This window comes from Cebus imitator, unplaced genomic scaffold, assembly GCF_001604975.1.
Source record: "Cebus imitator isolate Cc_AM_T3 unplaced genomic scaffold, Cebus_imitator-1.0 Scaffold129, whole genome shotgun sequence".
Taxonomy (NCBI): Eukaryota; Metazoa; Chordata; class Mammalia; order Primates; family Cebidae; genus Cebus; species Cebus imitator.
The window spans coordinates 847589-862287 of record NW_016107444.1 but is presented as its reverse complement, the minus strand read 5'-3'; the positions used below and the strand labels follow the sequence as shown (position 1 = coordinate 862287).

Below are 14699 nucleotides of genomic sequence, written 5' to 3'. Positions count from 1 at the left end.
ACCTTTGGAGAATAGAACAAAAGCGTGGGAGGCTGATATGGTGATCCCACTGTGGTCTCTGGTATGTTTCAGGGGATCAGAAAGGGATAGAGGCCTGGGGCTTGTGTTTGCACCCAAGCTTACCGCCACTCCTGCCCTAGGTTGGGGGACAGACCTTGCATCCTCTCTATACCCCCAAGCTCTGACCTCTTCTGTGATTAATGAGCTGACGATTCTGCATCAATAAAGAATTAACCTAGAGTCCCTACCCATCAATAGTCAGGAGCCCAGATCCCCAGCCCAACCCCCATCCAAGCCAAATGCTCCAGGGCCTCAGAGCCGACCAACCCTACACAGTGTAGCACACCTATAGCTAAGTCCTTTCCCCCATCCTGCCGCCAGGAATTAACCCCCTAACTGCCTCAGCCCACCTCCACCCAACAGCTCCCCCACCTCCGCACACACATACACACAGGCAGCAACTGTTTATACTGGTTTAATCCATGTCAAATGTAGTTTACAAAGGGAAAGGACAAGTACCTTTGTATAGAATATACAGACACAGCATCACACCATAGGGCCCACGGGAGGGTCGGGGAGACACTTTTTTCCCTGGGAAGGGCAGCTCTAATCCCAGGAATGGTTCTCAGCAGAGGCTGGGTGGCCAGGAGCACTGTCCTCCAGCCCCCCATCTCAGCCTCTGCTTCAGCTCGGTTCCCGTTTCCTGCCTCTAACCCCCAACTCCTTATAAAGAGCCCCATGAGCTAAGACTAAGGAGAGGATCATGTCCCTTGGGGCATGTGCCCCATGTCTGGGAAAAGAAATATACACCACTGAACACCGAGCACATGGGAGAGGGAAGGAATACCACAGGAGAGGGAGAGGCAGGTATCCCAGAGGTGGATGGGCCGAGCCCCCAGCCAACCCTGAAGGAGGCACTGCTTCCAGGGGTTCTTAAAAAAAGAAGGAAATTATACAACCAAAGGGGGAGGGGATAGGTAGAGGGCGAGGAGTTGTCCCATTTATACACAACATTGTAACATACACGGTCTATATTACATGTGCTTCAGTCTGGTGTCTGCATGTCTGTCCATCTGTCAGTCTGGGGGCTGGATCTCAGGAGCCGTGCCCCACTACTCCCCCCACCCCCACCTCCCTTCCCCACCCTGGGAACAGAGCTGGAACAGGTATGGCCCCCAAACCATAGGTGGGAGCCAGCAGGTAGTGCCTGGGCCACAGCCTCTACTCTGGCTCCAGAGTCCTGCATGTGTAAATGTGTGTGTATGTGTGTGTGAGTATGTGCATGTATGTACATGGGGAACCTGTGTGCAAGTATGTACAAAGGGAGAGGGTCACTGTCACAGAGGCTGGGGGCAGGTGGGGCTGCTGGAGGCAAGGCCTGCCTGGGGCAGATAGCTCACAAGTAGATCCTCCGCAGGTCTCCGGGTGCTGTGATCGTGTTGCACTGAGGGCAGAGCTTCTTGGCACCCTGCAGGGAGAACAGGGAGGACTCTGGTCTACACAATGTGCCACGTGTGTGCACGTTGAGCACCTGGGCCTGAAGCCATGTCTCTCTGCACCAGTGTGTGCTGGGACCTTGGTCCTGTCAGCCCAGGCTGGGGACGCATAGGCAGCTTCTATGAGCAGGCAGGCACGTTCCTGTGTTGGTGGGACGCCAGGATCAAACCGCCTGGCCAGCCCCGCAGCAGGAGCCCCGGTAATGAGAACAAGGCTGGGTCCAGCTGTGGCAGCCGCAGCCCTAACAAGATTACACACGGCCTTTGATCAGGACACAGAGCCCACGTCCGAGCCTTTTATTGCTGTCTCCGGGCGACATTTTAATGGCTGCTCCTGAGCGAAGAACAGGGGCAGGAGCAGAAGGACCTTAGTAATGGGAGGGGGAGGGGCCAAGGCCCTGGTCCTGTTTACCCACAGCCAGCCTCCTCCTGACCTGGGGCCTCACCAGTATGTGTGATGCAGTGGGCCTTCGGGGGCCAGGGGAGGGGAAGGGAGAATGCAGTGAACTCATGGAGGGGGAGAAGTTACTAAACCTGCAGTGGGGGAGGAAAGGCAGCGAGCTGAGGTCAGTATCCTGGCTCCTGGCTGTGTTCTCCCTTGCCTGTGCTCCCCACTTCCCCCAGGCAGGCTCAGGCATAAGCACAGATATCTGGGCAGTGACCGGAATGGCCTCCCACTCCCCGACCCCCATGCCACCTCACCAGGGTCCGCAGCCAGCACTCCTCGCAGTGCACATGCCAACACTGGATGGACGTTAGGGGCATTGAGTACGAGTCCTAGGAAGGAAGGGGCAGAGAAGGGGTCACTCTGAGGCAGGCCCACCCTCCAAAGAGCCCAAATCAGTGCACAGACCCTCTCCAAATCCCCCAGAGGGCGCAGAAGCCTAACCAAGGGCACCCTAGGTTCTTTTCTGCTCACCATGCAGATAAGGCATTTGTAACGGTCCCCACGAGATAGCTGCCGTTCAAGTTCTCTGACCCTAGCCTTCAGAGCCTCAAACGTGGTCACAGCTGAATCTTCAGTGATTCTGTAAAAAGGAAGACATGGTTGGGTAACAGGCTGGCATCTCCCATCTGCACCTCCTGCCTACATCTCCCTTGAATTCCAGAACCAAATACATAAATGTCCCCTAGGCATCCCTGCCTGCCCCTTCCTCTGATAATCCGAATCTGTAAATTCCACATTCCAGAACCAAACTCCTCACCCTCTCTGTTCCTATACTCACATCCAGATGAGTTTCTACACCAGATACCAGGGAACCATTCTCAACCCTTCCTTCGCAGTCTTCCCAACAACCTCAATCTGTCTTCTCTCCTAGTATCTCCGGAATCTCTCCACTTCTTTCCCCTCACCACTAGTCCAGGCTCTCCAATGTCTTCTACTGATTCCTCCACTAACCTTCCAGACAGCCTCTCTGCCTCCAGGCTCCTCATCTCCATTGCACTCTCCCAGCACCTGGAAGAATTCACATTCTCAAAGCGAATCTCTTGTGGTGACTTCCAACAATCAGCGCTCAGCTCAGAGTAGAGCTCTGCCACACTCGGTGCAGCCGCAGCCTGTTGCATCCCTCAGCACCTTACCACGCGTTTTATGCTCAACTCCTATGTGCCACCATTCATGCCACCTTTTTCACTGCCTTGGCCTCTGCACTGTGACCCCTCTGCACCCCCTCGCCTGACTCACTAGCTCTGCATCATCATTCAGACCTAGTTTTGTTCCCATGTCCTCCCAGAAGCCTTTTCCAGACCCCCAAGCCAGCACTGCACAGTGGCTCTCTGACCCCCGTGTGAACTCTACCACAGCAGTGTAAAGTTCCCAAGTGTGGGTTACTTGAGGGCAGGCTGCTTACTCCACCAGTATTGACTATGGCTGAGAACCCAACCTCGGGCATGGGGCATGGGCAAATGTCTGCTGAATAAAGAGCCCGTCCAACCTCCAGGGAAAGGGGGACTGGACGCAGGGATTGGATGGGTCCCCCGGGATCTGGGTCCGTTTGCCACAGCCAGGCCTGCCTCCAGTGTTCCTTGTCACTTCTTCCTAGGCACAGCAGATGCCTTGGTAGTCCTCGGTCTGTGGCCCAAGCCCGGCACTAGAAGGTCCCTTCAGCATTTCTGGGACTCCTTGGGCTGCAATGCTGAACAGGAAACACCTAGGACTCTCTCACGGAACCTTCCCACCCTCCTAAAACAAGTGAACAGGACCCAGGGGAGCTCACAGACTTCCTAGAAGAGTACAAAAGATGGTATAGGAGATTGGCCATAGGGAATAATAATGATCATACAAATAAAATAGCTAAAATTTGTTAAGCACTTCCTAAATGCCAGGGATTGTACTGAGGGATTGATAATTATCTTATTTACACCTCACAAAAACCCCATGAGAAGATTCTAATATCTCCGTTTTATATACAAAGAAACTAAAGCACAGAAAGATTAAATAGCTTGCTCAAGGTCCCCACAGAGTCAGGGAGATGGGATTCAAACCTGGCAGACTGATTCCGTGATCAACTGATAACTATGTGACTGACCATGACTATACTGGCTACAGCTAGGAGGAAGTGGTGCCCCAGGCCAAGGGAATAGCAGAAACAGAGGCTATCATCCCAGTCTGGCTAGAAGGCCCATGTGTAGGCAAAGTGCTACCGTGAGAAGGGAGACGGCGTGCAGGAGGGCCTCAAATGCCACACCTGAAGGAGCTGATCATCTCGTGGGCAGCAGGAACCTGCTGAGCATGCTGGAAGAGCAGGGTACAGAACAGCTCGTGTTTCACAGATGTACTCAATCAGGAAGCAGAGGCTGGACTGAGGTGGGGGAATCACAAGGGAGGTAGACTGTGGGCAAGGACAGTCTCCTGGGGGCACCTGTTCTGCAGTCTAGGGCAGACCATCAGTTTAGGAAGCTTGAGAGCTTACAGGTGGTCTGTCACTGCTGGACGGGAGTGGTAATGGAAGCGCAAGGAGGGTAGTGGTCACATTTCATGGGCAGTAACAAACTTCAATCTCTGGTCTTTTTCTTTTGGGGAGCTAGCGGCAACACAGAGCGCTGACTCCTTAGTGGCTGTGTCCCTTATCAGGGACACTTAAATCCATCACCCTAGGGTCCATGACTCTCTCTCTGCCTTGCCTCTCTCCAGGGATGCCAAGAAAGGCTCTGACTAGTTCCCCATGGTACTGGCTGAATCCCTGGGGGCTTCCATTTACCCCTCTGGCTTTTAAGCCTTTACCACCCCTTCCCCCCTCACAAACATCCAAATAGCAGGCTCCTTCCCTGGCATTTTGCACAGTGCCATATGTGCCATCCCCGTCTGAATTATAGATAAATTCCTAATAAGGTGACAAGGATTTGTAGCTGTGCTCCCTTCCACTCCAAGGACTAAGCTGAGAAATTGCCTAATCCTACATGGTTATTTCAAAGATGGGGAAACTAAGGCCTGCAGCTGGGGGCAGCCTACCCCAGAATGGAGAACTAACTCCTAGACCCCACATCAGAGAACTAAAGCTGGAATGGCAAAAAAGGATGAGGCCAAGAGAGAGCAAGGCCATTTCCCATGCCATCTCCAAGAGCTACAAGGCCACACTGAGGACCAATAACCAACTTTACAGAGCCTACCTATCCTGGGTGTGGTCAGCACACACCTGCCCTCTGATCTTTGCTCTGGGGAAATACCCAATCCTCCAACTCCTGGTCCAGGATGGCTGTGGGCTATTCCTGAGTCCCTCCAGGGGATGGGGTGGGGATTCCTGGAGGAAGCCATGGCATCCTATGTTTCCCTTTCCCTGAGTGGTAAAACAGATCTAGGATAAGAAATAGAGAAGTCACCCCAATTTCAGCAGATCCAGACCCAGTGGAGAGCTCTGCACATGACTGAGCCAGTCTCTACCTCATCATAGAGATCCCTGCCTCTGGGTGCCTGTGCTCACACAGGTGGGACAGAAATCCTGGCTTCCCCCAGCCTTGGGTGGGTTGTACCTTCATGGAAACCACTGGCTCTGCCCCTACCTCCCCCTCGGGCGCCATCCCTGATTAATGATCTTGTCTTTCTGATTTATGAGCAGCCCCTCCAGACGAGGGTGGGTGCCCCTTACAACCCCGCCTGCCCCGCTCAGCTGGAGTAGGAGAGAATTATTAAATAAACATCCATACGTCATTCCTCCCCCCAACAAGCTGGTTGCGCCGAACCCATACGGCCCGCTCCGGCGCTGACACGGAGCAGCTGCGGTGATTCATGGGCAGCCGGGCCCTGCGCCGCGGCCCATACATCATGCCAGCAGCACTCGCAGCCCCGGCCGAGATAAACTGATCAACCACAACGGACTGGAATGAATTTATGACAACACAAAATGGAGGGAAACAAATGGGAGGTGACCCTGGGCCACCGACCCAGCCCTGCACCGGCCTGCAATCCACTCTCCTGGCAGAAGGCAAGATGGAACACTGGCCCTGGAATGAAGAGGCTGCCTTTTAACCCCAGGCAACCTAGCCTGCAGTCAGAGGGTGGGGTGGGTACTGGAGTTAAGCAATGACCAATGGCAGCAGTACCAGGCAGCCAGACTGGACAATGCCATCTCCTGAGGCCAGAACTGGCCTTCCTTGGGCTTCTGGAAAGGCAGGGAAATGCCCAGCTGATAACAAATCCTGTGATTCCCAGGGATCCAGCCCAGGGGTTGCCCAGCCCTGGGCGAAGCGCTAATGGATCCCTTTTCCTCTGTCAGAGAACCCAGGCCAAAAATTCCTACCCGAAGTGATGAGACCTGATGTTCCTGCCTAAAACCCACTGCGAGTGCCACCCGGGACAAGAAAAATGAAACCAATTTAGCTCCCGATTAAGAAACAGAAACTGGAGATGAATCAAGTGCGCCAGCTGGGCTGGGCGGCCATACATCACATTCCCCGGGCGGAGGCCGCTGTAGCGGGCAGGCAAGCGGGCGGACTGCTCCTCCCTCCGCCAAGGCTCCTAGGGCCGTGGCCCAGCGATCAATTCACAGAGTCACGCTTAGCACCAGCTGGGCTCCACTGCCGGCTGTGTGCCCAGGGCAGCAGCACTGAGCTGCACTTGGGAAGCAGAAGCCCTGGCAGCAGGCCTTCCTGCAGCAAAGCGCCCCTCCTCCCAGTACCACCATCCCAGGGCCCCCTCTTGGCCAAACACTTACTTCTCAATGTCACTGTTCTTGCAGGTCTTCTGCATGGCCTCCTGCTTGCTACTTTCACCATTGCTGGTGGATGGCATCTCTGCTGGGACAGAGGGGCAACTCACACTCCAGCCAGACTGGGCAGCACAGGTGAGGGGTTGGGCTTGAGTCAGTTACCACCATCCAGGAATGCCACCTCTCCCCCATTATTCCTAACCTGGGGCAGGACTTACCGTCACTGGCCCATTTAGAGAACTCAGGCGTGATGCGCGTGCTGGGAGGGCCACCACTGGAGGAAAGGAGGGAGGAAGAACGAAATCAGGCCTGAAGGCAGGCAGGACAGCCCTGAGGGTCAGTACTGGGTTGACCCCTGCCTCAGGGCTTCCTGTCTCTCTGCCCCACCTGCCCAAGCCAGTGCCCACACTTGCTTTAGGACTGCGCCCCGGAGTGCCTCTCTCTCCTTGGCTTCACCAGGCTCCTCGCCTGTGCAGGGGATGACGTCAGCCTCTGTGTATCTGGTGTGGTGGTCAAGGACAATGGATCCTAATTTTGCAGCAGGCCATAGGGTTGAATCCTCAGGAGAGCGTGCTCCTCCTGGCCAAAGCTGAGACTCTGGCCCAGGGGGTGGCGCAGGTGAATACCAGAGAAAGCTACTTTTCTTATTCTCTGTGGCCTGCCCCATCAGCCCTGCCAGCCCCCATGGTGCTCCAAGGATACTGTGGCTTCCCATACTCCAGAGTGTCATCCCCATCGACATCCAAGTCAGCATCACTGTCTGGATTCTCTTTGCCGCTGCACATGATGAAGCCAGAGCCTGTGGGAAGCAGGGTGTGAGGAGGGCCTGGGGACAATAAGACTAGGCCAAGGGTGCCCCTCCTGTTGCCTCCAGGTAGGGGTTAGGCTTTGGACATCATAAGGTCCAGAGGGAAACTTGGGCCTGGGATATATACAGCCAGATACTTCAGTGCCCCTAACCCTGACATTTCAGGCCCTTCACTCTGCAAACCTCATCTTTCCCTGCCACCGCATGCTGCTCCAAGTGGTCTCTGCTCATAAACTAGCCCATTCATACATTATGTCACGTCCTTGGGGGACACTCAGCCCCAGGCCTGCTGTCCACCTATATTCCAGGTCTAGGAAGAACAGGAAGAGGACAGAAAATTTCAGGTCTAGGAATTTCACAGGAAAGGAGCTGGGCCTCCCCTATGCCCTATTATCCATCCTGACAAGTCCATCAGAGAAGAGAACAGGCTGGCTAAGGCCAATCAGAGCCACAGAGTGGTGCCCCCGGCCAACATCCTGATTTTGGCCGCTAGGTCCTTGCCAGCAAAAACACCAGGCAGCTGTTCAAATATTTGGTGTCTGAAGCGCCTGACATTAATTATTCATCTCCACCTCACTCAGCCCAGATTCCTGGACAAGTGCAGTTATAAAGGGATTAAAAAGGGACAGACGAGGGAGGACAGGCATGCACACCTACTTCTCAAACCAGTCCATGAAGGCAGCCAGGCTGGGCGGAGGCCAGGCCATCGGCCAGGCAGGCAGCTGACCCTGAGGTGCGTCTGGCACAGCCACAGGAGGACTCTCAGCTCATGCAGAGGGGCAAACTGCAGGGGCTACACCAGGCCTGCTCACCTGCCAGGTGATCTCTCTGACTTCCAGGACTGCCCTTCCTGATAGCCCAGGGTCAAGGGCTACAGAGCTGCTCCCCCCAGCTTCCCACTTCTTCCCAGTGAGTCTCAGACCACACCTCACTAGCCAGCACAGCCTTGCCAGGGACAAAAGACTATGGCTATTGGGATCAACAAGGAAATCCTTAAAGTGAGGAAGCAGCTCAGTGTTCTGCCTGATGATATCAGGCATTTCTGCTTGTCCATTCTTTCCTCTCAGGTCCTTATACTCTCATTAGGGTATGTCTTGTAAGGGGTCTTCAGGCCTCCTGTCTGCTCCCTCATTCTGCTTACCACTGAGTTTTGACCACTTTTCCTCCTGCTCCAAACCCATCAATGGCCCCCTAATGCATGCACAACCAAGCCCAGGCTCCTCAGCCAGATCTGTGAAGATCTGGATCCATCTATGTCTCTACTCTCGCTCTCTACTTATTCACTCCGCAAATGCCATGCATGTGGACACGGAGGCTGCTCACCAAACCCCAAACATACCTTGCATATCCTGCTCTTAAGACCCCTGCTCATGCTATTCACCCCATCTGGAATGTTCTCCATCTTTCAAGCTCTGAAAAACACTGAGTCTTGATCCTTCTCCCTTCTAACCCCACCAGTCTCTGGTCTCACACAGATACCACCTGCCCCGAAGGTAAGCAGCCCTGGGAAAGAAAGACGCTGGGCACTGCCTGGGCTCCACCTCTCCCTGACAGTCCTCATTTGCCCTCTATCCTGAGGCACTGACACACTTGAGGCAGCAGGCAGGTCAGCAGCAGGGCCGTTAAGCTGAGAAAACACCAAGTTACAGCTCTGTCTCCTGTTCACGGCCAGGTGTCCTGACAAGCAATTCCCGCCTTGTGGGTGAGTGGCACCTCTATAAACCCTCTGACAGTTTGGGAGACAAACTCTACTATCAATCAGAATGTAGCTATCAGGTTCACTTACAGCTTGTGGCCCCCAAGCCCTGACAACCCCCCTTCCCCAGGTACACGCAGCTCAGCAGCCGGCCTCATCCTCTGCTCAGCCTAGTTCTGCCTTATAAGTGGAAAGCAGAGAACCCTAGCACCACATGTGAACCCAGTATGGCTCCATGGCAAAGCAGAGAAAACAGGTACCCCAAAGCTGCCAGGAAAAGCCCCAGCTTCTCAACATGTAAAGCAGCCCTGTGGCCTGAAGTCCTTTCCTCTGCAGTCTTACTGCCTACCATGCCTGGCCCAGGACTCATACTCCATTGAACATAGCTACTGTGGTCTCCCAAATCCTAAGTGCTTTCTCATGCCCCCATGCTTCCGCACCTCCTGCTCTCTGCCTAGAACCTTCTCCCTCCTGGTCTACAATACACATGCTTCCTCCTTTTGCAAGTCTGACTCAGCCCAACGGTGCCTCCTACCATTAACTCACAGTGCCTACACAGAGCAGCTGCTCTCTAAATCCCTGCTAGAGGAAAGAACTCTCACCTCAACACCATTCTTTCCACCTCTATTGGGCTTTTCCTGTTTGTCTCCATGCTGAGAATAGAGAGCTTCAAGATCTGATCCCTATCCTCAAGGTGTTCTGCGTGGTGGATGGGGCTTCCCAGGTTCTTATACACAGGTGTCCCTTCCCTGGTGTCCATCCAGACTCCTGTGTAACTCCAAAATCATATTACCATATATTGTCACTGTCCCTTACCAGACCGGAAGCTGCAAGGTCCCAAGTTTGACGCACTGTTGTGATCTCAGCATCACTCAGCAGAGCTGGCCAGGCTCATGGCTGATGCCACACAGCACATCCTAGCAGTACTGGCTAAACACTGGCGACACTGCTCTATTAGTTCCTAGTTAGCTGGTGGCCTGGAGAAACCGCTCAGGACACAACTTTCCTTATCAGATCCCAGCTCCCAGCTGGGCAGCCACTTTGTTCCTCTGGCCAGTCAGGCAGGATGGACAGCACGACAGACTTTCTTTGCCAAAGAAAAGGCCTCTGCCTCTGGTCTGAGCCATTCACTCTGACCCTGACCCCTCCCACTGAGACAGATGTTGGGAACCTCTCCCTACCCCCACAGGTGTTCAGAACAGGCTGCTGCTGCTAGTTTTACTCTTGTGCTGCCCCAGCCTGCTCCAACCTCTTTCCCAGCATATTAAACTTTATTTTCTTAATGAAATGTCACTTGCTGACTTCTGGCAGAATCATAATAAAAAGAAACGGCCATAAAGCCGTTTTATGCAGACAGCGCCCCCGCCAGCTTGCCCCCCCTCCTGCTTGGAGAGGAAGGCTCCACAGTCATTTTATGTTCTCAGCTGCTAAAATATCCCAAGCCAGTATTCAGAGGCAAGATGGCACAGACAGCTCCTTTCCAAGTCTCTGGCTCCTCTTCCATGTAGCTCCAGGGATAACAGGCAAGCTGCCACTCCTATTGCTACTATCCAGGGAAGGAACTCAGCTCCCCGGACCTCCAAGATGACCTAGAGTACCCTTCAGTCACCAGGGAGGCCCCCTTGCTGCAGTTCTGCCCCATCTTAAAGTGGCATAACGGCCTGGGCCCCCACCCATAGGCAACCTAAGCCTGATGGTCAGTGATACTCAGTAGGGTAGTGCCAGAGTTGCCTGGCGGCATGGGAAATGAAAAAAAAAAAATCCTTCTCCTCAGAGTGAAAACTTAGCAACAAAGAGGGAGAGGGCTAAGTGCAGAAATGAAACACAGGTCTACATTTTATAAAAATGACTCTTCTCCCATAAACTCATTTCTTCCTAGGTCATTGAGAAGGGAGGGGGGAAAAAAATCACTGTTAATTTAATCAATTGATCAGATGATCGATTGAGAAACTGGAGATGCCCGTTTACTGGGGGCAGTATCGTCCTGGAACCTGAAACCACAAAAAAGGAGCCATTGATTTCCTCACCTGCTGCTCCCAACAAAACCAGAGCCCAGGGAGAAAGGAAAGTCTCAGGGCCCTCCAGAGGCCTGCGCTCTCCAACACGGAGGGCAGGGCAGCAGCTTCCGGAGAGTTTTACACTGGAATTAGTTACAGATGCAGTTACGGTGTCTTGTGTAAACGCCATCGATTGGGGAGCTGACAGTCTGGGGAGCTGTGATGCGGGACAATCAATCGGCCTGCAGTGTCACCTGCCACCTCGCTGAACAGTTGACAATGCAATTATCCAGTGTGGAGGCAGGGAGTTGGCGTGTGTCAAACGCACTTAGCCACTTTCCGGGCCTCCTCGATAACGTGTTTCACTGCCTCACGTCAGGAGAGACGCAGAGAGACAGACGCCGTTTAAAACCATTGATACCTGCTCCTTCTGCCTGCACTCCCTCTGTCCTAGCTTAACAATTGTGTTCCAAAAGGCGATTAAGTCCCGTCAGCTGCCACAGGGGACAGAAGGTGCCTTGCTCCTTGGTGCCCTGCACCTCTCCTCACCCCTCCCAACAGGCGACAGAGATAACTGAAGGTGGTGGGGAGTCAGAGGGCAGCAGCCCAGCCCTCTCCACTCCAAGGCCGCCTCGAGCAGTGTGCTGTTCCAACACCTGCCACTGGCTGGGACTAGGAGCACAGCTACACTGGGGGACATTAGCACCTGGGGCTCCCTTCTCTGGAGAACTGGCACACCAAAGGAGGCAGCAGCTAGGGCAAGGCCTATGTGCCCATGCCCTGGGGCTTACAACACCTCTTACCCGCTTGCCTCATACTTCTGGCACTGAAGTTTTATCAAGAAATAGCCAGATAAAAGATTGTGTCAGGCTGGATGTGGTGGCTCACATCTGTAATCCCAGCACTTTGGGAGGCCAAGGCAGGTGGATCACTTGAGGCCAGGAGTTTGAGACCAGCCTGGCCAACATGTTTAAACCCCATCTCTACTAAAACCACAAAAATTAGCCAGGCATGGTTGCACATGCTGTAATCCCCTACTTGAGAGGCTAGCAGGAAAACCTCTGGAACCTGACGGGTGGAGGTTGCAGTAAGGTGAGATTGTGCCATTGCACTCTAGCGTCCAGCCTGGGAGATAAAGTGAGACTCTGTCTCAAAAAAAAAAAAAGATTTGTGCCAAAACTGCTCTGCCTGTTTGCTTCATGATTTCTCATTCAGCTACTTGGAAGCAGCTTATATCTAAGGAACTCATGAAAGATAAGAAACACCTCAGGTCAGGATCTGGACAGGGCAGACACCATGCACTGCTGACTGTCTTAACACCCTTTTCCTCCCTACTCACTCCACCTGTTTGGTTCAAAGGGGCTTCATGCTGGATTTTAGAAATGCATTCACCTCCAGGGCTTAAAGATACAGTTGCAGGCTTCCATATCCTGTGAAGCTTCCTGGGAAATTCCTCCATCTCACCACTCTTATGCCCACATCATTGCCACCTGACTTGAAACCAATCATTCCCACGTCCTCTCTCCAGCATGTCCCTTCCAGATATGAGGAGCTCTGGCTCCTCAAATGCAGTTGGGTGAACTCTCACTGGAAACCAACACACAGGAGGGACCACGGCTCACCACGTAGGCCTCTTCTCCAGGATCCAGGAGCCAGATGGAGGACAAGAGAGGAAAGGCATGGCTCCTGAGTCACACACCTCCTTAGACTACAAGTGGAAGCAGGATTGTCTTAAGGGCTGTATAGTTAGGTTTCCCCTGTGGTCTGCTTCTCTAGCCCAGATGCCCCTTGTCCTGCCCAGGTTTGCCATGGTGCCCAGGAAAAGCATCTTTTTTCCCTAACTGCAGATCTCTTAGTGGAATGTTGGGGACACACTAGGCTCTGCGTTCTGCCCTTTATGTAAACAGCAGGAGCAGGTTAGAAAATCTATGGTTCTGGCCGGGCGCAGTGGCTCAAGCCTGTAATCCCAGCACTTTGGGAGGCCGAGGCGGGTGGATCACGAGGTCAAGAGATCGAGACCATCCTGGTCAACATGGTGAAACCCCGTCTCTACTAAAAAAAAAATACAAAAAATTAGCTGGGCATGGTGGCGCGTGCCTGTAATCCCAGCTACTCAGGAGGCTGAGGCAGGAGAATTGCCTGAACCCAGGAGGCGGAGGTTGCGGTGAGCCGAGATCGCGCCATTGCACTCCAGCCTGGGTAACAAGAGCAAAACTCCGTCTCAAAAAAAAAAGAAAATCTATGGTTCTGAAAGGACAATCAACAGCTTGGGCACACAGCTGAAGTATTTCTTCTAGAATTGGGAAGGCCAAAGTGCCTCCAAGGCAGCAAAAATTCCTTCCAACTTACTTTCTTGAAATAAAACCTATTTCCTTTAGTCTTTTCAAAAATCTAACTCCAGTGGGACCTACTTCAGTGCTCACCTGTTCTGTTTAGTTATTTTGTCCTAAAATACCAATCCGAGCTATCTGGAGCTTCTCCTCAGTAACCCCAGGTCACCATCTCTAAGGCTGTTCCCCTCAGCCAAGTGTCTCAACCGAAACTCTTGCTTGCTCACTGCTTCCCACAGCAGATTACATTTGAGGTAACCCATGTGATCCATCAGACCAACCCCAGGGGGCCTGGTGGGAAGCTTTGCTGAGGATGATGAAGGGGCCCTAGTCTGGGAGGAGGGATGGGGATGATGGGATACAGGAACTTATCTGCAATTCTTCACTTCTTTCATCTCTAACAAGGACAGCAATCTCTGTTCTGTCAGCATGCACAGCGCAGTTTAAATGGGCCTCGCCACTAGCCTGCTCATCCTGCCTCTGCCTCCCTCTCTCTGAAGTCGGCTGGGCAGCTTCTTCAGCTGGCGTTATCACTCCCTCTAACCGGTCTTGGCAGGCAATCTAATTCCTCCTGAAAAGGTCACCGCCATTTTAACTGCCTTTCAATCACATTAAGCACGCGCTGCCCGGCTTGCGGCCCGGCCCGCCCGGCGGGCGATCAATGCGCTGCACTGACACCAGCCCGCCCGGTGGGGCCACACCCAGCCCCCCAAGAGTCAAGGCTATCGGTCCTGGTCAGGGAGGGTAGGCTGACAGATGGCCAGCTTTTGCAGACAGGACTTTGGGGGCAGAGGCAGTAGGGATCAGCCAGGGCCTCCCTTTGATAGCCCCCCCACCGAGGAGCCTGCCTCCTCCGCTCCACTGTGCCCCGCTCTCTGCCTCGTGGCCCCCGCTGATCTCACTGTAAAACAGCCTTTCAAGTCTGCCTGTCTTTTGACTGCACTAAGCTGTTTAAGAGGCGGCAGCAGCTTCTATCAGGAAAGCTGGAGCAATTCTCTGCAGATAAAGGCACCTCCGGCCCCTGTTCCCTCTTCAAGTCTCACTCTCATTCTCGCTCTCCAAATCGCTCAAAGAAAAGCCCCCTTTGAACTCCCCTCAGGAATTCTTGAAAGGAACAACCTCACAGTGTAAACACTCAGGGAAAACGGATACCCGCCCAGGGCCTAAGAGCCCTTCACACTGCTCTGCAAGTGCATCCCAGCACAGGGGAAATACTTTGTCAAATCAG

At 53.5% G+C, this 14699-nt stretch overlaps 1 protein-coding gene across 9 annotated transcripts in view; it reads right to left on the bottom strand.

Annotated features, from left to right (window-relative positions):
• Positions 1 to 459: 459 nt before the first annotated feature.
• RNF220 (ring finger protein 220) overlaps positions 460 to 14699 on the bottom strand; it is a 254410-nt gene continuing 240170 nt past the window's right edge. For 4 of the 9 annotated variants that reach the window (XM_017540767.2, XM_017540769.2, XM_037742844.1 and 1 more), the window contains exons 9-16: positions 7343 to 7439; positions 7054 to 7140; positions 6859 to 6914; positions 6647 to 6725; positions 2896 to 2952; positions 2416 to 2524; positions 2199 to 2273; positions 460 to 1468 (exon numbers count right to left, since the gene is read on the bottom strand). In XM_017540767.2, the coding sequence (XP_017396256.1) occupies positions 1397 to 1468; positions 2199 to 2273; positions 2416 to 2524; positions 2896 to 2952; positions 6647 to 6725; positions 6859 to 6914; positions 7054 to 7140; positions 7343 to 7439 (632 nt within the window). In that variant the 3' untranslated portion in view covers positions 460 to 1396. Of the gene's footprint in view, positions 1469 to 2198; positions 2274 to 2415; positions 2525 to 2895; positions 2953 to 5620; positions 5937 to 6646; positions 6726 to 6858; positions 6915 to 7053; positions 7141 to 7342; positions 7440 to 14699 lie in introns of those variants that run through there. The other 5 variants (XM_017540770.2, XM_017540768.2, XM_037742846.1 and 2 more) reach the window with 2 other exon arrangements.